We start from the raw sequence: 26773 nt of genomic DNA on the forward strand, positions 1-26773 counted from the left end.
TGAAAAACCAAAAAAATAATACATATCCAAAGTCACCATTCATATACAATTGACTAGTAATTAAGTATTATGGCAACCAATTGGGGTAAGCATATAATCACCATTAAAATAAATGGAGCTTCATATGTCACAATGAAAATTCATAATCGGCAATGGCGACCAACCAAGGTAAGCATGTCGATGACGAATTTACATTGAGACAATGACAACAATAAAACGACAGCAATTATTCAACTAAATCAATCTTAGGACCAAAACAAGGATATCAAGCACTCACTGCTGGATCCTATATTTAAGATATCAGATATAATCTTTCCAAAAATAAACATGTGACAAGGGTCACAGTTTTTTTTTAATTTTTTTTTTTTTTAACATTATATTTACTTACTTCCAAAGCATGGCTCATTATTCTTATGATGGTCCTTGGTGAAATTTACACACAATTAAAAGTCATACATTGATTCATTTGCTCAAAATGTTCCCTTGGAATGTGGCAATTAAGTCCCTGGTATACATATTGGCATGCTGTAATTCCTGTTGCAGCTGATGACTATTTCGTTTAATCATATCCTCCGTCTGTGCTTCACACACCTGCGTTGTCTTCTGTTGTACCTTAAATTCCATGTCTGTGACACGTTCCAGCAGAAAGTCCAGACTCTTAGCAATGACAATGTTCTGGTGGAATGTAGTAGGGGCATTTCTGACCTGTGTTTCTACTGACACAGAAGACTGAGAAGAGTGTCTAGGACGAATCGATGAACGAGAAGCACCAGGTTGAGGTAGGGGTGTGCTTTTGCCTGCTGCTCCTTGTGGTGTAAGGTTGCTGGGGTTAACATAATCGTGGAAGCTCGTGTTGATTGAGAAGCATGTTCTGCTTTACCATTAGCGCAGTCTGGAGCTACCATTCGTAAAAGTCCAACTGTGGATTGCGGCGGGGGTACTTCATTAGATGAAGGGGTTGCTGCTGACACTCCCTGATGCTGGTACTGCTGGTTGTGTAATTTCTGAACAGAATAAAAAGGGGACTGCGGCGGGGGTATCCCATTAGATACAGGGGTAGCTGATCCTGTCTGTTGCTGGGAGTAAACATCTTTCTGTGGTGGAGAAAGAGGAGATGTTAATTTTGGTAGACCAGTTATGGTCAAAGCTAATGGGTTAACAGAATGGCTTGCAGCAAGTTCATCTTGAACTAGTTTGTGTGCCCTTGTCATGCCAGGTGCATTGGAATCATACTCCAGCTGTGATATGTCAATGTCATCTGCAGTTACTTGAACTTGATTTTTCAGCCTGTGAAAATGTTCAGGTAAGATCTCCTGTCGACGCAGTGAGTTCTGTATCCAATTGGAAGTGAAAGCTCTGACATAGTATTTGGGAACTTTAATTCCTCACCGCCCATTCAAGGTGCTGCTTATGTGCCTCAGAAAGGAGGTGTGATTCAAATGCTGAACGGTTATAAAATCCTCTCTTGCAATATTCACAAGTAAACTGACATATCTGCCAGGGCCAGTGTTGAAACATGTGACGATATAGTGAATGTCGATCGCCTAAAGATGAAGAACAAAGATGACACTGGAAAGATGCCATGGTTGCAATATGATATGTAGAGTGCAAGTTAGTGTAGAAGTTGATGTGGACTGTATGGTTGCAAAAGCAAAAGTGATGTATCAATGTGAAGCCCCTAGTAATATATGTCCATGGTTCTTTATCCAATTTAAAAGTCTGGTTCACTTGTAAAATGGGATTAGCATGTTGGTGTCAATAGAATATTCCTACCAAAGGAATGCTGCCAAAGGAAATTATCTTTTTTTTTTTTTTTTTTTTTTTTTTTTTTTTTTTTGTCATATTTTTATTGGAAAAAGCAAACATAAGAATAATATAATCACAGAGAATCACAATTACAGCTGCAAATGTGTGTATACATACATGGCATAGTGTACTACATAATGCACAAATAATGAATAATGAGATACAATTAGTATATCATACAGAGTCAACATACATGTACATGTGACATAATGGCAAACCAATATTACAGTGCTGATGCACCTTGTACATCAAATGTCAAAGCACCACTTTTTAAAGTGATTACTTAATTTACCCTTTTATAAGCAATATCATATTCCATTTTCTTTTCATCAAAATGAAGTTTTTCAAAGCAGTAAAGTTTGGGTTCACTTCCTGAAATCTACATCTGTAAATGTAGTATTTACTGCATAATATTAAAAGGAAAGTAAATTATCATTGGCAATACCAAACATAAGGTCAAAACTATTAAACTGAATATTCAGGTGAAGTTTGTCATTTAACATGTTAAATAACTCATTCCAGATACATTTAACTTTATCACATTCACAAAAAAACATGAACCACAGTTTCGGGAAATTTGTCACAAAAGAAACAAAGAGGAGAATCTTTTCTTCCAATTTTGTGGAGAAAGCTGTTGAAAGCAATTGCCTTATGGAATAGTTTAAAATAAAATGATCTTAATTGAGTCTCAATGGTACATTTGAAATTCCGGATATGAATTTCTTCCCACCCTACATTAAAAAAAAAAAAAAAATCTTCAAAGATATCTTCCCAGAATTTTTGAATTCTTTCAGGGGAAGCTTGTTTAACATTATACTGTAGGTGTAGCGAGGGACCCTGGGGACCAGGATAAGATTATTAGAGAAAATGTCGAAAGTGTCAAAATCCTGGTCCTCAAAATCATCCAGCATCCCACAATAATGAACAATGCTATCCATCAACACATTATATTTTCTCCTATCTCTGTAAGAGATATCAAATTCAATTATTAAGTCGTCAAAAGATTTTAAGACTGGTGTGGGAAGATTATCATAGAGAACATCAGATAGAGTACAAATCCCTTTAGTATACCAAGAATCGTAATAAAAATACTGTTTTGATTTGGATCTAATACTTCTATTGAACCAAATACAAGTGCTATTCTGACTCCTCATTTCTCGGATCTCATAACCAAGGTCTTCAGTGGCTTTATCTCTAAAAGAATACCACGATCTTATTGAATCAGCCAGCTGCACATTCTTCAGACGCGAAAGAACACTTTCAGGTGCATGAGATTTCCACAGAATTTTAACATCAGAATGAAATTTTTGAAAAAAAAAGGAAACCTCAAGAGATTTCCACATGCACTCATAGTTGTCATCAAGTAAATATTTTACCCAAATCAATTTTTGAGCCTCCGCAAAACACTTTACATTAACCATACGTAAACCACCCAAAGAATAATCAAGACATACAAAATCCTCTTCACTCTGTCATTTCCCCATTCCAGATGAAATTAAAAATAATTTATTTAAATTTTTGAAAAAAGTTTCTGGAATTTTTATACAGAGCACAGAAAAAAGATACAACAACTGTGGAAGCAAAAGAGATTTTATGACACAAATTTTACCAATGAGTGACAAACTTCTAGCTTTCCAACAATTTAAGGTTTGTTCAATTTGCTTCAGTTTCACCTTATAATTTAAGTCAAACAACAAACTCAGATTGAGGGAAAAATTAATACCAAGGTAACTGAATTTGTCTTGAACCCAGCAAAGCCCCTTATCTTGAAATGGAAACTCTTGGTTGCCTTTTTTAGAGCCTATCCAAATTGATTTGGATTTAGACATGTTTACCTTACAACCAGAGCATTTACCAAAAGTGTTGAGGATATCAAACAGACTTTGAAATGATTCCTTTGAACCATCAATGTAACATGTAGTGTCATCAGCAAGCATGGACACTTTCAATTCTTTCCTGTTAACCAAAATACCTTTAATATTGGAATTAATCCTAATTGCACTCCCAAGCGTCTCCATGACACACAGGAAAAGGGCCAAAGGAAATTATCTTGTCAATGGTAGGTAAATATGTTTCTACCAAAAGAATTCTGCCAAAAGAAATTACCTTGTCAATGGCAGGTAATTATGTTTAGTTTAAAGTAAACACACCTGGGATGACTTATAATAATGTCAGAAATCTTGCAAACAGTTCTTGAACACCGGTTCAAGTGGGTTGCATCATAATCCTCTTGAGAGTCATTGTCATAATCAATAAGAATCATCATCACTAAGTTTATATTAAACAGAACTCAATAACTGGTCAACTTGACCCTTATCTTCATGCATGATCAAGCTCAAATCATAATAACTGCAGGAAACAGCGGTTTTTTTTTCTTCTCTTCTGATATGTTTTCTTGAACCCGAGATGACCAGATGTCACTGCGTTGTGCATTGCGAATAGAACTGTGTTCTGTAGTGATTTAGGCACTGCAACTTGGAGATAAGACTGTGTTTTGTCATTGGTCTCCAACTTAGCACATCATCCTTCACCACTGTTTCTATAGCAATACAAATTATGTGTACGTATGGACTCTTGCGTCCCAACTCAACAGTGTCTCTACCAGGATGCGTAAGACTTCTTTTAACTAATTAATGAATAGCATATAGGTTCAAATCATCATGTCGCAGTTTCACATAATTTCATCTGCCATGTAACCATCTATCCAAGAAGCAGTAACCAATAGTGTGGTGGCCATTGGAGAGGCAAAAACATTTTTTTTTCTCAACTGTGCTGCTTGATAGGATCTTAAGATGATTTGTATGGTCAGTCAAAATATTACCCTCATTTCTATCTCTTGCTGACATACTACTCGATGTCTGGTTGACTTCGGATATCTCACATACCCTGGGTAGTTTTTCATGAAGCAGATGATTGGCGCCATTGCTGCGTTCAGACTTGCTTGTCTGCCAGCTTGCGAGTACTGTCCAGTATGTGAACTGCAACAGATTCGCATCTCTTCATTGGTTCTGCTAAGTAGAGAAAACACTACCGCAAAAGTCAAAGTCAACAACATGATGATTGAACTAAAAGAATCACTAATTTGTGATTAACCCTAGATTGCAGCTCATTATGTATTGGCTGGCATGATTGGCCGCCCTTGTTTCGCTGACTCTGTTCACACCATTGTACCTGACTGAGAGTGGCACATATCCCCGTGTCTGATGCATCTGTGTCCAAATTGAACAGCCCATCGTCGGCTAGATACGTCATACCTCTTCTTCAGTTAACTTGGTTTTCTGGGTATCAACTGCTACTTACTTGGCACCTCTCACTCCACTCAATGTCTGTCCAGCAAACGATGAAGTGGTCCAGCTATGTGTGCAAGCCCTTGATAACAATTATGAACAGAGTTCTAGGAAACCACATATACTCCTCTGACGTTCTTTGGAGTTGACCAATCCTGCACTGCCGGCTACCTCTACCTTTTCTTCTTTTTTTTTTTTTTTTTACAGGGGGGGGGTCAGATTTTCTCCATCTGAAGTTACAAGGTATCCGAGAAAGATTCCACTTTCTCGCAGTAGTTCACTTTGTTGTGGCAAATATATCCAAAATCCATGGTTCCAATTTATCAATTTAAATGTACTGAAAATTTATGATTGTTAGTGCAACCTGTGTGACATACCCATGATAACAATATCATGTTAAAGCACATGTAAAGGTTTATGGGGTAGTTCATAACTATCTGTGATTGAAATTAAAACATGTCCTAAGCATCCTTCAGTTATATTCATGTATAGATCCATAGAATTTTTACAGCAAAGTTCATAATCACTCTGATCCTCAGTAGTTTTTTGTGTGGCCATACCAACATTTGAGATAGCTGGATCCATGTTTAGACAATATTGCTAACTCCATTAACGCTACTCATCAATATCATTGCTATAAATATCACCATGTGAGCAACTGGCAACATGAAGCTAGTCATGTTCGAATAAGGCATGTTAAAGTCCATAATTAATCCCATCGCTTGCCACCAGTGTTGGGTTTCTATAAACCTTAGGAAGACTGGACACAGAGACTGGAAAACAGTATATTGTGTTACTATAGATCTTTATTACTACATGTACTAGTATAATGTTATCATCATCAAGCTTCAACCAAGAGTGACTCAACATGGGATTTCTTCCTGTATTTATACACATTTGTAACAATGGTTAGCACAGATTTAGTAGGCCCTGCAAATAGTGTGTCAAAAGACCCTATTGGCAGGCTCCACTTATCATTGACCTAGATTTATTTATGCAATCATCAGCTCTTAGAAGTGATTATCTCATGGGTTGTCAAAAGAATCCTTTGGTAGAGTTAATACCCTGTCAAAGGGCTCTTGTGTACTCACCCTGTCAAAGGGCTCTTGTGTACTCACCCTGTCAAAGGACTCTTGTGCAACATGTGTGTACTCACCCTGTCAAAGGCTATTGGTAGAGATAATTACTCTACCAATAGGCTAAGTGTTGTCAATAGGCACTGTCAAAAGATCCTTTAGCAAGGTCCATTCACCTTACCAATAGGTGCTGTCAAAAGAGCGTGTCAAAGGGCCATTGGCAGAGACAATAGGTGCTGTCAAAAGAGCGTGTCAAAAGGCCATTGGCAGAGACAATAGGTGCTGTCAAAAGAGCGTGTCAAAAGGCCATTGGTAGAGACAATCACTCTACCAATAGGCTATTATTAAGTGTTGTCAATAGGCACTGTCAAAAGATCCTTTAGCAAGGCCCATTCACCTTACCAATAGGTGCTGTCAAAAGGCCATTGGCAGAGACAATGAGGTGCTGTCAAAAGAGTGTGTCAAAGGGCCATTGGCAGAGACAATCACTCTACCAATAGATGCTGTCAAAAGGAAAGTACCCTGACAAAAGATCTATTGGTAGAGCATTAACTATGGAATGAAAAGATCCATTGGCAGTGTATTGATTGAATTGCTATATATCACATTAACATAAGTGTAAAAATAGCCTACATGACTCTTGTAATCACAACTATGTAATTAGCATAAATTTGGTAGGGGGGGTTACATAATTAGAACAATACAACTCAACAGTATCTTGCCTCCTCAAATCCTGGCTCAAATCCACGATCGATACCCATCGCGTTTTCAAAAACGAAGTTGCTTTTACGATTTGAAAAAAAAGGGGGGCTCCCAAACGTCGCTTATTACGTGAATGCATCAACCATTCAGTGCCTGCCAACGATTATTTTGCTAATCAGTTTAGTCTTCTTGACTTGATCATCACCATTCGTAAGTGAATTAATTCAAAACAATAATTATCAATAGGCCTATCAATGGATGTCTTAAAAATATATTTTATTCTGTTTTGAATATTTTGTTGTCGTCGTGATTAGTATAAATTGTGATATCTACAGCGATCTATAGATTCAGCTCTGTTAGACCATGGAGGACGTATATAGTTAGACTCATCCTATATAATTGACTCAAGTTAATAAATCAGTGTGACTTGCCTCAATTAAGAACTCCCGAGTCATTTTTTAAAAATGACTTGACCCCACCCCGCTTGATCCTGACTCAAGTCAGTTTGACTTTTTTATTCACTTCTTAAAGGTTCAATCAAGATGGCTGAAGAAGCAGGAATAATCAATATGGCTGAAGTAGTAGGACCCGCAGCAGGAATAATCAAAGGCATTTTATATATTTGCATAGATGTGCGTGACAGATGCACGGCGATTGAAAATGATTTTGGAGATAGCAAAAAACGGCTCAACGAGCGACTTCAGATTATATCATCAACCCTTCAATCGTATCAGTTCGGGGGCACTGCTAATTCAAAGACGTCTCTGATATCAAATACTCTTGAAGCGTCATGTCACCTACAGTATCATATTTCAGAGACGTCTCATAAATCACATACTCCCTAGTTTCAAAACCCAGTCGCAAACGATATAAGTAATTTTGATGAACGTGCCAGCTGCCAGTTGTAGCTAGCCCAAGTTGAGCGTTGAGTGCCTGCTAATTTTACTATCCAATTCATGAATTGGATAGTAAAATTGGGATTTTTTTTACCTCAAAATATTTGATTTTACAGCCATTGCAATCTAAGTGTGTTCTGGGACCATTTGTCAGAATTTGCACAGATAGATATAATTTTTGCACAGGTAGATATTTGCTAAACATAGGAAAGCTTATTGTAATACACTCAGCTTCGTTCCGATGTGCTGCATCGAGTGCCGAGCTGTCAACAAAGCTCGACGTATGTGATATCACAGACCCCCGTATGTGAAATCACTGACCCGTCTTTGAAATCAGAGACGTCCGGTTATTACGAGTGCCCCCGAACTGGTATAATAAACTTGAAAAAGAAGGCAAGATTAGATTCCAAGAAGAGTGGAGTTCTGATTTGACACCAGTTGGAACTGCAGCATACTATTTACGGCAACATATGCAAGATGCTAATCAATACCTTGAGAAATATGCACGAAGAGGGAGGGTGGATAAGTTTTTGAGTAAGACCAATATTGAAAAAAAATTCAGAGACTTTGCTGACGATCTTCGGGATGCAGCTGGGGCATTAACTAATGCAGTTCAAACTCTGATGATCCCAGGAGGTATACATAAAATATAGTAGCTATATAATAAATGATTATCATAATGATTTTCGTCGACTAAATACCTGCCGAGCACATTTTGTTGTTGGTGGGGGCCTGGGCCAGCCTAAAATTAGGAGAGACCCCAAATTCACCTTTCGGCGAGGGGTCCAGTGACTCGCTTCAGGGGCGAAGCCCCACCCCCACCCGTTGGTATTTACAGAAGCTGAGATGCACAAATGGTGCCAAAAGTTTACTACCCATACTGTGATCGTAGGAATTACAATTAAATACAACATACAGCATTTTGGCATAATTATACAGGGTGATTCTAAATCAAGTATAGGGGGCCTATAAACTAATTATTTTTTATATATTTCTGCTTTCTTTCTTTGTTACAGTCAATCCCAAACAGACACCACCACCTGTTGCTGCCATGAGTGACCTGACTGAAATCAAGGATCAGTGCTGGAGGACTCAAGTCCTAGACTCGGACTCGAGTCCAGACTCAGATTGGGACTCGGACTCGGTTGTGTAGGACTTGTACTCGGTACAGTAGTCTCGGTTGTGTAGGATTCGAACTCGGCCAGCGGGGACTCGGGTTCTAGGACTCAGCTCGAGTCCGGCCCCCAGGGGGGCACTCCAACTTTGGAGGTGACGCGTATGTAGGGCTGTTAAGACCCCTTTTTCAGCATCGCTGTCACCCAAAGACCCCATATTTTTGTACGAACACATGCTCTGTCCATGCTCTGTCACCCAAAGACCCCTATTTTTCCATTTGATCTGTCACCCAAAGACCCTTGCAAGTCCAATTTGAACAGCAACTTTCATTTATCATGGATTTTGTTACTTATTTTGAAAAAAAAAAAACAAGGAAATTTGAAGCCATTTAGAACTAAATACTCAATTTTCGAGGTTTCTGTGGCGCTTTTCGGCTCTCACCCAAAGATTCCATTTAAAAAAGGTCATGTTCTCACCCAATGACCCCATATTTTCACATTTTGCTCTCACCGAATGCCAAAAATCATGCTCTCACCCAATGACCCCATATTTTTTACATTTTGCTCTCACCGAATGCCCTTAGTGCGAAAGTGCCAGCCCTACACCTATATCCATTTCATATTGAAGTGCCCCCCGGGGTCCGGCCTATTTAAGGCCTTTCAACATGTCCAATCATCATTTATTTGCCACAATAAATTGTTGCGTTGAGCTTAATAATAATAATAATAATGATGATAATGATAATGATAATGATAATGATAATGATAATAATAATGATAATGATAATGATAATAATAATAATAAAAATAATAATAGCCTATAGACGAATCCCCCCTATAGGTCTATCCCACCTAAAATGTGAGATGTGGCCTTGGCGGGGATATTCAACTGCATTCTATCCCATACAAAAGAATGATGAAAGTTTACAACACAATACAATTCAACATCGATTTTTAAGCGGATTTAATCCACCCAATATTGGGCAGTAACAACACCATGCAGACGGGATCGGGACCCAGTTATGGCTGACTGAATTCTGACCATCACTTGGCTCGTTGGATTCGTCTATAATAATAGGCCCTACCCTAATAATAATATCAATAATAATATCCTAATAATACAATACTCTCATAAAAAGAGTGAATAACTCACTCTCCAAAAGATTGAGAACCCATACTAAAAAAACAAGCAATAATAAGGCAATCACATAAGCAATCAAGGGCTTTGATGCCTTAATTTTCTCAATAGAGTAGGCCTACCGGCCCCATGCAGATTTTAAGCAAACGAAGCCTATAAGCAATAATTAAGCAATTGCTTTTTGGGCGAGATATTTTCATGAGCTAAGCAATTTATTGCTTAAGTGAGGCATGCCAATTCTTTTCGGTCATTGACATCGCATTGTAAAAGAAACATTTCCATATTTACATTCACAATAAAGTGTGTGTAACGTTTTAATGTGTATGCATTGTTATCATAATAGACGTTTTCGACATCATTCGTAAAAGGTTGCCAGAAAACGTTTAAATGTCGGGTTATATAAAGGGTTTAAAACGTTTTCATAACATACTGCAAATATTTTAACATAATGGCATTTAAGTGTTATCAAAATATTTGACAAAAATGATTGCAAAAAACAGTTTCACAGGGGGATGTCTGAGGATGATGTGCCCCCTCAGGAATGAGAAACTTTTACAAAATGAAGGCCCAGTTGAAGCTATTTGGTTGGCAATAACATGCGTACAACTAATGCCGAAAATTGCAGAACATTGACAACTTCCCTTTGCTGCTATTAATCGAGGATAGGAAACGCTCTTTATGTAAGGTCTATTCTGGTATGAAATAAATTGAGCAAACGGTATGCCTATACCAAGGGGTGACACTAAATTCACGGTTGTTCTATTAGCAACGCAAAACCTATGAAAAATTCCGCTGGTTTACTATCTAGAAAGTGAGGCCAGTTATCGATCCGTTATGAATAATTCATGTTCGACCACTTGGATCATGTTAATTGATATTGGCAATAACAACGTTGTTAGTTTTGCGAACTTTGCCTGTTCAATGAGAGTATAGCGCGCCCCCAATACATCTGGGCACAAACCAGGCGAAAACGATCCAGTTTAATGAAATGGCGGACGGATATTCCCATCGGGCACCAGTGATATGTTTTTTCAAAGAAAGTCTACTAATTTGATATGAAATGACATTTTGCAATAGCAAAGTCAAAATTAGGACTTGCGGTCAATAATATGAAGGAAATACGTGACAGAGGCAAGGTGTGAAACACTGTAGTATTTGAAGTTAAAATAACCTTTGATACCCGACCTGACCTTCCATAGCAGCTCATAGCTTTCCATCATGGCGCCTTATTCGTTTTTATGTATTTCTATATGCTCTCAAGTAAAATAAAATACCAAACTGCACAAAGCAGACAGAATGTTACTTGGCTCCCAGCATGAATTATTGATTTTATACGGAGGTAAAGAAATACACAGTTGCCTGCAAGCCGTGCACCATACTCTAAATACTTCAATAAATCTGAATAATGGTCACATGTAGACATATCACGTGTTCGGGAAATCACGTGGCAACATTTTAAGATTTCAGACCTGTTTACTAGTTAAATTGTCATTTGTACTATTGATTATTTATCTTTGTTAAATAATATTAATTAATATATCTTTTAAATGCTGATAAATCGTGGTTGGCTGCCCATATTATATGTTAAATTCAATGTTTTATGAATATAATTCTACCACGCAGAGGGGGTCACACAGCATAATTTCACACTACACGATTTAGCTAGATTTGGAGCTCTGCATTTCAAATTCACGTCAATTTTAAAGTTTATACACTTAATATATTTAATATAATACTTATTTTTTTGTTATAACAAACTGGAACACGAAATATACTAGCTTATTACCTATACAGAAAGGGATTTATACACATTCACTCAGCAATTTGACATGCCTGGCGCATCAAGACATTCTCTGTCTGGATAACATGACTGTCGCCCTCAATACGTCTGGGCGCAAATTTAAATAACAATACGCTATTTACATATGAATGCGGCTTCATGCTAATTTCTAGCGCCGCTTCCAGGCCTATTCCGTGCCTATACGCCGTAGAAGTGACGTAGTTAATCGGATTAACTACCATAGCAATAGATGAATACAATTTTGGCTATATCGCCCCGCACTACAACGTTCATGCGGTACCGATGCATTGAACCATAGATTGCACCTGTAAGATTAGTCTATTTGAAAAGAGAGGTATTGTATTAAATCTATTATATGATTGAAGACAGGTGATGAGTGCAACCTGCTGCAGTGCAGCGCGGTATATATTCAAAAATTGTATTCATCTATTGCTATGGTAGTTAATCCGATTATGACGTCACTTCTACGGCGTATAGCACCGGTGTGCGTAATAGACTCGAAATAAAACATTAAAGAGAAAATCATTGTTGACATTCGTCATTCTTCTTCCCGGTTCTTCTTATGCACACATGCCAATTTTTTTTTTCTTACGCACGCTTTGTGCATAACTTAAAATGGTGAATTCAGGCATGAAAGGAAAAGTGGCATATACCGGAAATTACTGGGAAATACTTGTAAAGATTGAAATTACTAGTGAATACCATACCAGGTCAAATACTGGTTTGGCTTTTTTTTTAAATTTTAGAAATGAAGAGCTTGTTTCCAAACCATGTTTAGTCCACAACCACATGTTTCTCATTTACTTGTGTGATCAGTATATCACAATTATTGACCATTTTGACATTGGCAACAATGAGTTATACCATCAACAAGCCATTATTTACCACAACAATGCTGCATAACAATATCCCGGAACAATATGCAGACTATAACTCATTTGGGAATCAAAGGCCTCACTGTGCATCCATTCCACTGTTTGCTCAAGTTGTATTATGGTGCACCCAACTGAAATTACTATAGGCTATATAGCATCACAACCCATTGCAATATCGCACAGGTAAATCCACGGGGTAAATCAGAAACATGTGTTTGTGATTGTGAACTTTGTGAAACAAGCTCGTCAAATATAGTTTTGTTCATGCTTTTAACACCGTTTTCATAATTTCTAATCAAATATTTAAAATGCCACTCGTCCAAATCAGATAATGATTAAATTCATATTTCTTTAATCAGTGAGGGATGTGTGCATCTCTGATAGCGTAAAAGTCAAAACATTCATATTTCACTGTTATGATACCAAATAAAAACATTACCCTTCCCATCTAACTTGCTTTTTCCCTTAATGGCGAGTGATAATTGTTAAGATTTTTAAATCTCCAAAGTGAAATGTAGGGCCTAATAGTCTTGTAATAGAATTTTCAATCTTTACAACATAACATGAACTGAAATAAAATAACTTTTACCTCCCTCCTTGACATTATAGTGACCTGACAGTCTAGTTTGATTAAAATGGAGTGGGTAGGCCCCCGGTCGAAAAAAGTGGAGGGCCACTGACCTCCCCCCTCCCCCAGTTCCGCCGCCAATGCTTTTTGTGCTTTACAAACCGTTCAAACCCAAGGGAACGTCCTTTATTATAATACTAGTTCTTTGTTATTATTTACCTAATCCTCTTACGCCGTCTTGGCAATGGATGCCTGGATGTTTATGATGGGTTTTGATCGATTGGCTGTCACTTATTTATTTATAATATATTTAGTTATAATTGTTTACAGTTATTTATAATTTTCAGTGGAGATAAGTTTGATAATATTATTAAAAATATAAACACGATGTAAATGAATGGGATGAATGGTTTTTTTTAATGTTTTTTGGTAATCAATATTATTTTTAAATATTATATTACTATTATTTATTATTATTTATTATTTATTTATATTATCTATTATTGTTATTTTTATTTATTACTATTATATTATTAAATTATTATTATAAATATTAATCATTATTTTATTATTATTATTACTAGACCTATTATTACTATTTTATTATTTAATATCACTATCTTATTTTTAAATTTGTAAAAATACAATTAAAAAGTAGGCCTACACTGAATTCATTTCAGATTTTTTCTTTATCTTTTTATAGGCCTTTTCGTTTATTTGTACAGCTAAATATAATATATTATTTGTTTAAGTTATTATTTTTGTTAATTTCTTCAGGTAACTTTCATTTATTTATCATTCATGAATTAATTTAAATTTATTTAGATGGTACTGTAGGCTACTTGTAGCATAGTAGCATGCTTTTAATTTTATAAGTTTGTCATGATTTATTAAAACGACGACTTTGTTTATTATTTTACATGATAAATCTCTAGTACTAATAATTCCTGTATTTTTTATTTATTTTTAAATCATAATATCATGATTCATTTTCATTTATAATAAATGTATTTTTATTTATTTTTAAATCTGCTAAAATAATGTCAGCTGACCGTGGGTGATGGTACTCAAGTACTTGTGGCTTTTGATACTAAATCGAAGTCAAGTGGTGACTTCCATATAAGGCTCATATATAATGGACGTTCCCTTGGGTTTGAACGGTTTGTAATGCAAATGCTTTGATCTAAATAATTATCAGCGGCACAAACCCAAAGCCCCCCCCTCCTTCCCGGCGCTCGCACCCGAAATGCAATTTTGAAAATCTATTTCAGGGATATGGATGGGCAAAATAGGCTGGCAACATTGTTTTTAACATCGCCCAAAAAAAATTCACCGTCGAATGACTGAAAAATTTAGCCGGGTTCAGAAACTGAGAAAGGCCCCAAAATACTGTTGTTTTTTCCATTACCTTGGCCTGAGTCATGATTTGGTATTGATTTCACTATGCCAGGTAGGTAATAGAACATACATGTCATTCCTTACAAGGGAAATGCTATTTTGTTGTCTTGGACTTGTAAAAATGGACGTGGACAGGCAAGCCAGGCTGTCGAATTCGGCGGGTACATGGGTACCATCGATGATGGCATTCATGTATATGCACAGACTACTACAGACCATGTATCAACAGTCAAAGTCCCTGTGTATTGTATAGTGTGATTTCTCGCTTATTTATGAGGGCCGATTGTTCGATCGTGCCATGTCTAACTTGTTCGAAATGTTCTAACTTTCGTATGAACAACCGATACGATAGCTTGTGATACGAAAGTTAGAACTTGCAAGGATGTTATCGTATGTAACGTACTTGTTTACATGTACGTGTGATACATGTACGCAGTTGCCATACAGAGTACAATTTCATGCATATGAATAAAAACTTCTTCCTCAAGTTAGTTGTTGTCTCCAAAATATCATGAAATAGTTCGTGACATATTACCGACACACTGTACTAGGTCGTGTGTCTTATGGTGGGACACCAAAATACCTGGTGACGTTACATTTTTCTCTCCTCTTTCTGATTTAACTTGTTGTCACAGGGCTATTCTTGGTCCAATTGCATCAAGTTTGGGCTCATAATAGTATTATTAATACAGCCTGATTATTCTAATTTTCAAATATGTTTCTCAATTTGGAATGCCACTTTGTTTAATTAGTAAACAATACCAAAATGTTAACGAAGATAAACCTGGTGGATAAGCGGTGGAGGATAAGTGGTGGAGGAGTATGTGCATTCTCTATGGGAGACATGGCATCTTTTTTAATTTTAAATTATATCATTGCCAAATTGTGTGCTAAATTTGCAAATCATACCTCAAATGAAAGCTTAATCATTCATTCCTCTTATTCAGCTATTAATTTGATCTAATCGTGTTTACAAGTATTCACTGAGAACCGCAAGTCACAAGAACCTCAATTTTTCCTATTCACTTACACACCAATGTCAAGATTTTCAGTCACAACATGCGTTTTGGCTTTCAATTGTTGTATCTTGAGAATTATACACCCTAAGATAGGAAATGTATACATTTTTGGAAAGCATTTTACCCCAGGAATCCAAATATGCAGTTAAAATAAATTTAGGATACACTCTAAAGAAAATATTTTCAAAAATGTAATCAACATTTTGTGTGTGAAGTTATGTATATTTTCACACCCTGTATCACCACTTTGGTCATTCATAATATAGCAAAAGTATAAATTTTATTCAAGCTCATAGTGTTGCCTGCCACAAAATTAGATTACATTTGAGGTATTCCATATCAGTAGCAATTGCAATAAATTATGAATTTACTAGTAAAATTATTATTTTTTCATGATATCACCCTATATATTTTCTTACGCACCCTGTATGTACCAACTTTATTTTGTCATAGTTGGATTCCTTGGAACATAAGCTTTCCAAAAATGTATAGTTTTGTTGGTGTGAGATGTATAGTTTTAGACATGTAACAATTTAAGTGAAAAGGAGGACAAATTATCAAAATCAGTGCTTGTAACGCAAATGTGCCCCACCATATGACACATGACCACTATAATATTTTCTTAAATTTTCATACATGTACTTACGAAAAACGTCAATATTCGTTCTCCGAACGGCTTCGATCAACGCCGTGTTTCTGCAGCAGTGTTGCCAAAAATGTTAGCCCAAATCGCGAGTCAAATAAATTAAAAGTCGATCGATTGTTTTTAAAATTCATACATTGGTATCTATGGGATAGCAAAATACCATAAATTGCCTACGCCAGATTTGAAAAGTTACTCAATTACTTTCTTAACCATCAATTGGTGTCTATTGGACAGGAAACTGTAGTGTGGAAAATCTTCAAAAGTCATCCTTTTGGGCTACTAAGTCGCTGCTTTGCCAATCCTGAACTCCGCACGTGCTTATTCCACCAGCCGTCTACACTGCGCATGTACTGTGACCACTGATCAGTGACTGTGACTGATTTATGACCCGGATGTACCCAATTGAAAAAGGTCGTCTCTAGCGTGTACATCGGTGACAGTAAATCGGCCATGATCATTGCTCGGAGCATCGCACTGCTGTGACCTAAAACATCTCCAGAATGTACTTCAAAGATGTATTTTTCTCTAAAAGTAAGCAACCTTGAATCCGAAGATACATTATGTTAGTCCAGGAAAATTGTAGCCAAAAGTGACATTAGGAAGAATGTTTTTACTAACGTTATAAAAAGTATCAACGCTATGCAGACGCGTTTTCAAATAGCCGTAAGTTCTATCTTATGCACACATAACTCTTGTGTCGTCGTGCATAAAAGATAGATTTTTCGATCAATGTCTAACATTCACACCAGCGCTCTGTACATACAGCAGTGACAGTGTCATCCCATGATACGCAAGCCGATAGTCTAGAGCGTTGTGTGCTTCCGCAATTACGCGACAGACCGTGGCGTGAAAATATGCGGAAATTGCATAGCAGTCTCCAGGGTTTGATTTAGAAAGTAAAATTTACATGCACAACACTGATTTTTTTCCTCAAAAAATGGGCTGAATAACAAAAAATTTTGCATGCACAGGCAAAATTCTACATGCACAGAGCCAAAGTTACATGCATTTGTGCATGTAAAACCCCTCTAAATCGAACACTGGCAGTCTCGCCTGTCGCATTTCATGGAACAATCGGCCCTCATTATCGGATGATGCAGAGACTCTGACTGGTGTGGTACGGGCTCCGAGTCCGACTGTTTTCTCTCTCCCCTGACGGGTCACATAACATCACATCGCGATTCTGCGATTTTTTTATTTTGAAGTTTGGCTGTTTCCCACAAAACAGTCATAGAAAAATAATTTAATATAATAGAAAAATTATTTTTAGATTAGACCCATGTACGTCATCGTGGAACATACTTCCATGAAAGTGAAAACGGAATGTAGTTTTCTCTGATGTTATAGTCCAGGACTCCTGTGCAAAGTGGCTACATAGGCTCTGTGTCCGTCTCGGTTCAGTTCCATCTCTGAATAATGTAACAATAAATAATTACATAATGCCCTATTCCTGTAACCCCCCCCCTCAGTTTTCTCAATGCCAAAACCCATTCCTCTTCATCCACAAATCGACGCCACTGATTACACACACAGTCAGTGCAGCAATATAGAAACATACTCGTATTATTAGTGAACGCGAAAGTACATTGAGCGCCAGCCGCCAGACGATGGTGGACGACATTATTATTCATACATGTGGCAACAGCCAATATCGTAAACAAAACAGACAATATGACAGCAACACTGCCTGGACATTGGACGCCCTGTGCCGAGTTGTGTTTTTAGCTCTATTTGCCCGTTACAAAAAAAAAAAAAAATGCACAAAATATATTTCTCAGTGAATGTATACATTTTCACATAAAAATAAATATGATTCAAAATGAATGTGAAGAAAAAAAAAATTTGTAGCCGGGAGTGAGTGGGACTCGATCTCGGGACACTATGCGTGGCAGTTTTGGAATAATTTGAAACATTTTTGTGTTTACATGTAAAACCAATGACGACGTCAAAATTCAGTCAATCTTGGCCAGCCCCCCTGTTCAGCGGGATGTATTGGGTTGATTTTTAATGCTATGTAATCTACATTACCAGTCGTTCTCCATGGACCCAAGGGAGGGTCTATGTGTCCGTGTGTTGTTTAATATGAGAGAAAACATTGAAATACTTGTTAAAAATGTACGTAAATACTACATGACTTTTGTTTCACTTCTTAGAACTTCAGCTTTATTTATGAAGCTGATTTTCATCTGGAAAGTAGGCCTACTATTCAACAAAACAGGACTCTGTTCAAGTATCTATGTAGCTCTTAATATGAATAGAATTAAATTTTTATTGTTCAATATAACTCTTTTATAATTTACTTAATTTACTTGTTTTACCATTTTTTACCGGTAATTTACTGGTAATTTACCGCCATTTTTAATTTACCGGTAAAATTAACATCACTGTCCAGAGGTTGGGGGAGCATTTAAGCATAGAAATTACGTCATGAGAATTGTTCACTTGACCCTTAAAAAATCTTTTGATCCCTAAGTTTTTGATTATAAGTCAGTTAAGGGGTCATCTGTGACCCCTAGTTTTAACATGCCAGCGCTACCCCTGGTTGAAATCCATACACCCTTATGGAAGACATGCATTGTATCACCTTAACCACCTTCCACACAGGGAATATGAATTTCAAATGAGGATACCTGAATGGGTGACTCTGATATACATGCACGCCCTGTGTGGGAGATTGTGCTATTAAAGCTGCTAACTTGCATCAACAGGTTTGAAAGTAAATGTTGGGTCCAGGTTTAATTTCTACCCCTCCTTGCATAAAAAATAATAATGATTAATTGTATGTGCACTTGCTTTGTATTGAATTAAAACTCACAATGCATTTTGTTTCTTTCTTTTTGCATGTTTTTCAATAATTTGTCCCTTTGATGGACCTTTGGCATTGTTGCAATTTCAATATGATTTGCTTTGATGATGTTTGCTTGATTGTGTTTGTGTTTTCTGATATATGTATTATGCACCCTTTGTTCTGTTATTTGTTTCTAATGTTGAAAAATGTTTGTTCATTTGTGTCCGTTGATGATACAAATTACAATTACAATGCCATGATGGCATTTTGCATAATCAAACCTGAACACCTTCCTTCCTATGTACGTGCTTTTACAATGTACATTGAATATTCATGGTACACAATGTATGTCTGCATTAAAATTGCTTTATAAATACTTTTATTATAATATCAATTTTGATCAAATACCTGGTATCACATATGTTTACTTGAACATTGACTGTCTTTCTCTCTGAAAAACAACGATGTCTCACTTTTTCTTGTTTGCTTTCGGTTATGATTTTTTATTAAATTTGTATAAAATAAAATAAATAACAACTGTAAATTTGTGTATGACCCTTGGACACATGTTGTTAATGCTTTAAATTACTAAAACGATTCATGATAATGGTCTTTATCTTTTCAACTATGCATGTACAATGTACATTGATCACTTATTCTATAATTACGAATCACCATAAATCGTAAATTGCTCTGTGGTGCCTTATACATGTACATGACTTCAAAATTAATGTAAAATTGTCGTCTTTTATCTACTATACAATTTCGTGTGCCCCTGAATATGATCTGTGCATTACTTTTGATTTGCTCATCACTGTGCCCCTGAACATGGATGAATATTCTGTCTTTGCATTGAATTTGATTTGCTCCACCATATATTTGCCCATTTGAATCTGCATTATACATACCCCTATCCATGTTCCTCCCATCGATACCCTATTTATTTTATCCTGGACCAATAGACTGATACGTTCGTAATGCGAAGGTCCAGGGTTTAGTGACACTAGTCCTATAGCTTTGATTATTAGAAAGCATGGCTCATGATATTTATGCAGGTTGTTGTACGTGTTTGTCGGCTTGCAAGCCAAGATGGAAGAGACTGGTGGACAACATCTTCCCAACAGAGTCGGAGGTAAGCTTATAACAATGTTAAAAAACATATGTTGTATTAAACAAACCACCTTGTTTTTAATTCGCTGCAACAATGAGGAATTATCATTTGTCTCTCCGTTTTATTAGTTACACAATCCCCTTCAAAATGAGTAGCAATTGAAAACTAGCTCTTGACATTCCACTCCAAACAAGTAATAATATGAGTATGGTACTAATTTGAGATATTCAGGCCACTGATTTGTAATGGAGCATTGTTTCATTATTAATGCTAGTTGGCAAAATACCTAACATTGGGTTCAATAAGTACTTGTTTTTGTACCTTGGCTACTTTGGTTTGGATGGAATAAGTACTTGTTTTGTACTTTGTTTTGCTGCTCGTATTACCAGCAAAGCTAATACACCATATTGTTCAGGCCTGTTTTTGAAAATGGAATAGAAAGACCAGGCCTTAGAGGGGCAGCGTTGATTTATCTGGTGAAGCAGAGCATAATGATCCCAAAAGGGACAACCTGCTGCACAGATTTCACCTTGTATAGCAAGTATTTAAAGCCATGTTATAACATTTGCGGAGAATGCCCTCAAAAAAAAGTTAAATTCTAGTTTTTACACGAGTGTAATGTACTTTATTTAGTCAATAAAGATACTCTACAAAAATCAAGACTTTAGGTGCTGTTGTTTTGTCAAAATCCGAGATTATGAATAAACGCATTATGATGGAAATATTAGTCCGAACACCGTATTTCAACCACGGGAGTAACATGCATTGGCGCTAGTAGTAAATTCCAGTTTTCTTTGCTTTACCTCACTTGTTCGGCTCAAAATAAAAAGGAGACATACATGTACATGTATCTGACAGTAAAAGCTAACATTTTATGGAAAATAATACTAATCTATTTTTACAGAAAAGGTTATAATATGGCTTTAAACATATATTATGAACATTGTTTTGCATTAAAAGAGACAAATCTCATTTCCAATGAATGTAATTTACATGTATACATGTAAAACAACTTTGATCTACTTTATTTTCAAATATTTTGTAGTATGTTGCCAGTACACACACTCTTCAGTCATCAATTTGTTTGTTTACTCTTTTCAGGATGGCTTGGTCCGTAGCAACATGGCAAAGTTGACCTTCTACGCAGTCTCTCATAATGAGAAGCTTGACCGTATTGGAGGCTACTTGTCTAAAAGATTGGATAGGGATGTATACAGGCAGAGAGTTGGGTAAGAAGAATGCACACTTTATAGCTCATTTATTTAGGGAACAATCCAAAATATCAATGATGTCCTGCAAATGTAACTACTTCCCATCCAATGAAACCATGTAGAAGTGGGTCTAATAATAACATGTTAATTGTATTAATTCTCTCCCTTACAAAACCAGGTTAGTTTACAGAAAAACATTAAAAACAATGGAATGCAAAAAAAATCCATGCATGGGAAGGAGATAGAAGCCAAAACTGGGCTTGAAACCCTAAAATAAGTGACAAAACTAACAAACAAATAAACATCGCCTCTGTAAATCTTAAACTTAATTAATATCAAATTGCTGCTATAGTTGTAATTAAAATTATCATTATTACAGTCTTCATCATTAATGTTACCATTGTCTTCAATGTTTCTTTCTTGTACATCACTGAATTTTAAACTTGAGGTACCTTTCTTTTTATATTTCTATAGCTATGTGTTCATAGCTATGCAGGCTTTAGATGAGCTACTATTAGCATGCCATGCCCAGAGTTTAAACTTGTTTGTGGAGAGTTTCCTCAAGATGGTACATAAGCTACTGGAATCTAACAACACAGACCTGCAGATCCTAGGGACCAATTCGGTATGGATGATAGCATGTAGTGATTTTAGGGAACATGGGAGTCCATTTCACAAGTTGTTGAAAAGTCTTTTCAAATTAAAGCGCTATGATTTTGTGATCACATCATCGATCAAATTGCATTACATACAAAACAGGAACCCAAAGCAAAGTTATGATGAGGAATTGACAAATAATACTAATACAATAATTGTACAAGGTGATGGTTTGAAAGAGTTTGTAAGATTGTTGACCTGTGAAAAAGGTTTGGAATACCATATTTAAACAATTGAGTCATATCCATGGATTCAGAGGTATTTGTACATGGAAGTGGCATAGTACAAGTTGTTTATATTGGGTTAACTTTTCTTTTATCTTTGGTTAGGTCTTCCTGCAACAGGTTACAGTGTAAAAAAGCAGGTATATTTAAGCCATGCCCTAGCTAATTAAAGAAAATTGAGTCTTTGGGTGATGGAGATGGCTTTCCATCAGAATATTTATTTATTTATATTTTTTTGTAGAATTGGACACATTGAAGGATTTTAACACTTTATAACATTTTTTCTCATTATTATCCGATTGGTAACAAATATGGTCTTTGTGCATGTTTGTCCAGTTTTAATGTTGTATTTTACCATTTTAGATCCAAAGTGACAATTTTGCGCACACTTCATGGACAATTTAATTTGGGAGTGAAAGCCGCTGCTTTGGATCCACTTCACAAATTTTACACCAACCTCCATCCCTCTAATGTGCTAAAGAAAGAAATCTGCGCCATTGATAGGTCCTTTGGTGCACTGGACACATTTGCTGTAAAGATTTGCCTAATGGCGCCCTATGTTTGCCTTGAAACATTAAATTTCACTTATAAATAAGAGAGCTCTCTCCTCTGAAGATGTCAACACGAATTAAGGGTCTGTGCCCTTATTTGCTAGAGGGCACCAAGTTTTTGCTATATGCGCCATAAGTCAAATCTTTACAGTACAACATGTACCATTGTATGTGGATAAACTCTAAATACTTTTATTTCTTTTTTCTAAACCAACAGTTTGTGAAGTTCTCCAACATTGAAGAAGACACACCATCCTACCACCGCAGATATGATTTCTTCATTTCAAAATTTAGTTCTATGTGTCATAACAACAGTGAAAATATGGAGACAAGAAGAAAGTAAGTTAAGTCTTCTTTGCTGGACCCTATGGCATTGGGCTATTCCAGTTGAAATCCATATGCCCTTTGGAAGACAGGACCTTAATTTAATTTAATCCCCACACAGGGGTTGTAGAGTTCAAATGGAGTCACCCATTCAGGTTAACTCATTTGATATTCATAAGTACTCTCTGTGTGGAAGATTATGACTTTACTTTAGAACTTGGTACTGGTATAGTGCAAGTGTTGACAGTAATGTTGCCTGAACATTTATATAATATTGAATGGCTTTGAGTGTGATACAAGAACATATTTTTCTATCAAGTGCAAATGTGTGCAATCATGGACGTACGTCCATGGTGCAATATATTCTTGTATCACACGAAAATAAGCCATTCAATATTATTATTATTTATATCAGGCTTTTGCTATGCGGTAAAATGAAAATTTAAGCTTACCTAGCCACCGGGTTTAACCAATGTGCATTCAAGCTTACCTTTTGACCTTCTTGTTTTCTGCTCTTTACTCTCCAAAGACAATATAGGAACATCGGTTTATTTATAGATGTGGATTATATTTCCTAAAGTTATCATCATCCAGAATTGCCGCAAATTAAGTTTGTGATTTTACTTGTTTATACAGTTCGAAATCTCCTGTGAGCCGTTACGGTGTCTGTATTGTTGTGCCGTTTGTATCATGACGCGTGTTGGTGCATGGTAACACGTGACGTGTACGAGATATGCTTACAATATTAAAAAAATATTGTATTGCATCCGGGTATTTTGCAAATATTGTACAATATATATACAGTTTTATTGTATCACTCAAAAGCCTGATATAAATAATAATACTGAATGAAGTGACACTCATCTGATTTGCAATGTTAATTAATGCTATTTTTGAAAAAAGCTATTTATAAGTTTGATACTTAATTTTTAAAATTTATTTTCTCATTTTTTGAGTAGTGTAGTTCAATTCCAATCATTTAGTTTAACCCATCAACACTTAGTTAACTGAATGTTGAATTAATGGAATTGCCTCAGAAATAATGGGGGTTTAAAAAGTCACATTTCGAGATAAGTGGCAAAATGTGATGGCCATGTAGTTTAAATGCAAGGAGGTAGTTTTGTCCACACAGTGTCAATGCTCTACAACATTATTTCAATATGAAATTTGCAGAGGGTATAGACCACTTGACATCACTGTTTATCAACAAAGGCGAGGGACTCGTCTGTCGATATGCTTGAACGAGCCGCTACACTGTTCAATGGCTTTCTTGTACTATATGAAATGTGGCGGGCGATTTAAAATGCATGTGCCCTTAGCAAACTACGATGCATACGCACACTGCAGGGCAAAGAACAATGGAAATGGCCATAATGCGCGTGCATACTGCCGGGCAATGACATCACATGCCAAGTGGTCTATAGATAGCCCTATTGTAGCAGAATTATTTCCCCAGTGAAATATTCTAGCATTAAGGAACATACATGTATACCCCAGTGAAGAAAATATGCCATTAATTTTTCTTGTCTCATTGTCTTGTTGAAGGATTCGACTTGCAGGATTAAAAGGATTACAGGGTGTTGTGCGTAAGACAGTCAGTGATGACCTACAGGTCAACATATGGGACAAGACTCACATGGACAAAATAATCCCATCGTTCCTTTTTAATATGCATGAAGGATTTGATATGTAAGTATAAAGCTATAAAGGTGATCATTACTGTAAAATTCTTTCAGATTGGATATCTACAGGCTCAGAAATTTGATGCAAAAACGATTTGTGCAAAGGTTCTCGTAAAACGTTGACCAGTTGAATCCATGTTGATTCGCATACACATTGACAGTAATGCAGAAAGAAAAAGAGATATACCAAGTTTTAACTCATATTTATACTTCATTTTACAGAACCCCAAAATGGCAAATTATGATGTAATTATTAATCAATATTATATTCTACAATTATTGTTGTGACATGTATAACAATACCCCATTGGATACTACATACTTATGGTTGTGGTTTGTTTGTTTAACCGGTCGATCTGGGTGGACACACACTTTGGTCCTGATAGGACCAGGCTCAAGCAAACTGCTTAAGCCAAGCCTTATAGCATGCTGGCCTATATGAAGAGAAAAGAAAGTGGTTTACCACAATTCACCACATTTTTGTTCACAACATTTAAACGAAAAATATCTCTGGCGTTAAATTTTACTGGGATAATGAGAAAAATATCAGCTTTCCTCTGATACTAAAATCTCAGTTTTGATGAAGTGAAACGGGGGATGAGGCTGTCAATTGGCCCAAGGACAATTAAATACCTGTATTATATTTATGTTGTCATTTCATTTTCTCCAATTCCTTTGGGACAATATCTCAACATGCTGGCCCAACTTTGGGTCATACAGTGGAACAATAAACAGGTCTGTATATTATGAATATGAGAAGTTGAGTCAGTATTAAGGAATGTTAACTTTTTTTCTTCTGCTCTCTTTCTCTATTTTTTTCATTAATATTTCTTTATTTACTAATTAAAAATTGCCTTACTTGCCTGGGTGAATGTTTCAAGGTTCAAGTGCTCCTGTTTTTCCTATATTTTTTAACTCTTCCTATATTTTCCTATGTTGTTACAAAATTTCCTGTAAAAATAATTCATATATTTTTTCTATATTTAGCAGATTAACATGTTTTCTACACACCCAAGTGAATGTTATGTATAGTGAAAATTGCTGTGTGCAAAAAATTTTCAACAGGTCGGTTGGTAGATTTTACTGGCCTCTATTTTTTACCTAATATATTATTTATAGACATAAATAATGCACTCATAATACAAACCTTACTTTATCTTTGAGACCTTTCTCTTCATTTATAATGGGCTATTCTATTTAAAATCCACACTGCCCCCGGGATTGCCCCTGGGGGAGATTTTGGAAATATCTTCCACAGGGGGATTATGTTTTTTCAAATGTAATTGGTAATCGTTTTGAAACTCATACTATTCATCTGTATTATGGCTTTACCTATATCTTCCACAACTGGAGTGAGTATTTCAAATGGAAGTTACCCAATTGTCTATTCTATGCAAAACTCATGCTCCCTCTATGGAAAACTTTAGCTAAATCTTCCACAGGGGTAGCGTGGACTTTAAAGGGGGATCCAGTTGACCAGGCAAACTTTCAAGGACAACCCAATTAAGTAGGCTTAAAATAAAATCAAGTCAATGTTCACCTCTATACCACCAAACTTTGTACAGCTCCCAACTTAATATGTTTTCCAGATATTTATAGCGGCCTTTAAATGGAATAGCCCAATAGTTACTGGTTTCTGATATTTGACTTCTCCTGTCCTATATTTGACCTATATTTTCATTCAGAATGTTCTATTTCTATATATTTTCAAGGGCTGGCTTGAAGCCCGTTTGCTGCCATTGTCATCTTTTGTTGCAATGAATAGGTTTGTTGTAATATAATACATAACAGAATTCACATAAGTAAATGTTGATATTTTAACATTCACTAGCTAGCTAGCCAGCCAGAATTGCTAACTAATAATTTACTGGGAAACCAGTTTACTAGGAAATCAGTGA

At 36.2% G+C, this 26773-nt stretch overlaps 2 protein-coding genes across 2 annotated transcripts in view; both read left to right on the top strand.

Annotated features, from left to right (window-relative positions):
• Nucleotides 1–8143: 8143 nt before the first annotated feature.
• LOC140139422 (uncharacterized) lies at nt 8144–9004 on the top strand. Its single transcript, XM_072161182.1, has 2 exons — nt 8144–8403; nt 8784–9004. The coding sequence occupies exons 1-2, from the start codon at nt 8238–8240 to the stop codon at nt 8918–8920; spliced, it is 303 nt and encodes a 100-aa protein (XP_072017283.1). The 5' UTR covers nt 8144–8237; the 3' UTR covers nt 8921–9004.
• Nucleotides 9005–14574: 5570 nt separating this feature from the next.
• The window catches only part of LOC140140082 (protein EFR3 homolog B-like), a 34783-nt gene continuing 22584 nt past the window's right edge, over nt 14575–26773 (top strand). The window contains exons 1-6 of the mRNA XM_072161901.1: nt 14575–14714; nt 20078–20247; nt 21328–21455; nt 21912–22062; nt 23087–23208; nt 24739–24882. Coding sequence (XP_072018002.1) covers nt 20149–20247; nt 21328–21455; nt 21912–22062; nt 23087–23208; nt 24739–24882 — 644 coding nt within the window. The 5' untranslated portion in view covers nt 14575–14714; nt 20078–20148. The remainder of the gene's footprint in view (nt 14715–20077; nt 20248–21327; nt 21456–21911; nt 22063–23086; nt 23209–24738; nt 24883–26773) is intronic.

The sequence above is a fragment of the Amphiura filiformis genome, chromosome 18 (genome assembly GCF_039555335.1).
Source record: "Amphiura filiformis chromosome 18, Afil_fr2py, whole genome shotgun sequence".
Classification (NCBI taxonomy): domain Eukaryota; kingdom Metazoa; phylum Echinodermata; class Ophiuroidea; order Amphilepidida; family Amphiuridae; genus Amphiura; species Amphiura filiformis.

Bases quoted from the DNA above. Each gene is read 5' to 3' on its own strand.
- LOC140139422 (XM_072161182.1), top strand. From the start codon at position 8,238: ATGCAAGATGCTAATCAATACCTTGAGAAATATGCACGAAGAGGGAGG. The intron at 8,404-8,783 runs GTATACATAAAA...TCTTTGTTACAG, and splicing joins AACTCTGATGATCCCAGGAG to TCAATCCCAAACAGACACCA.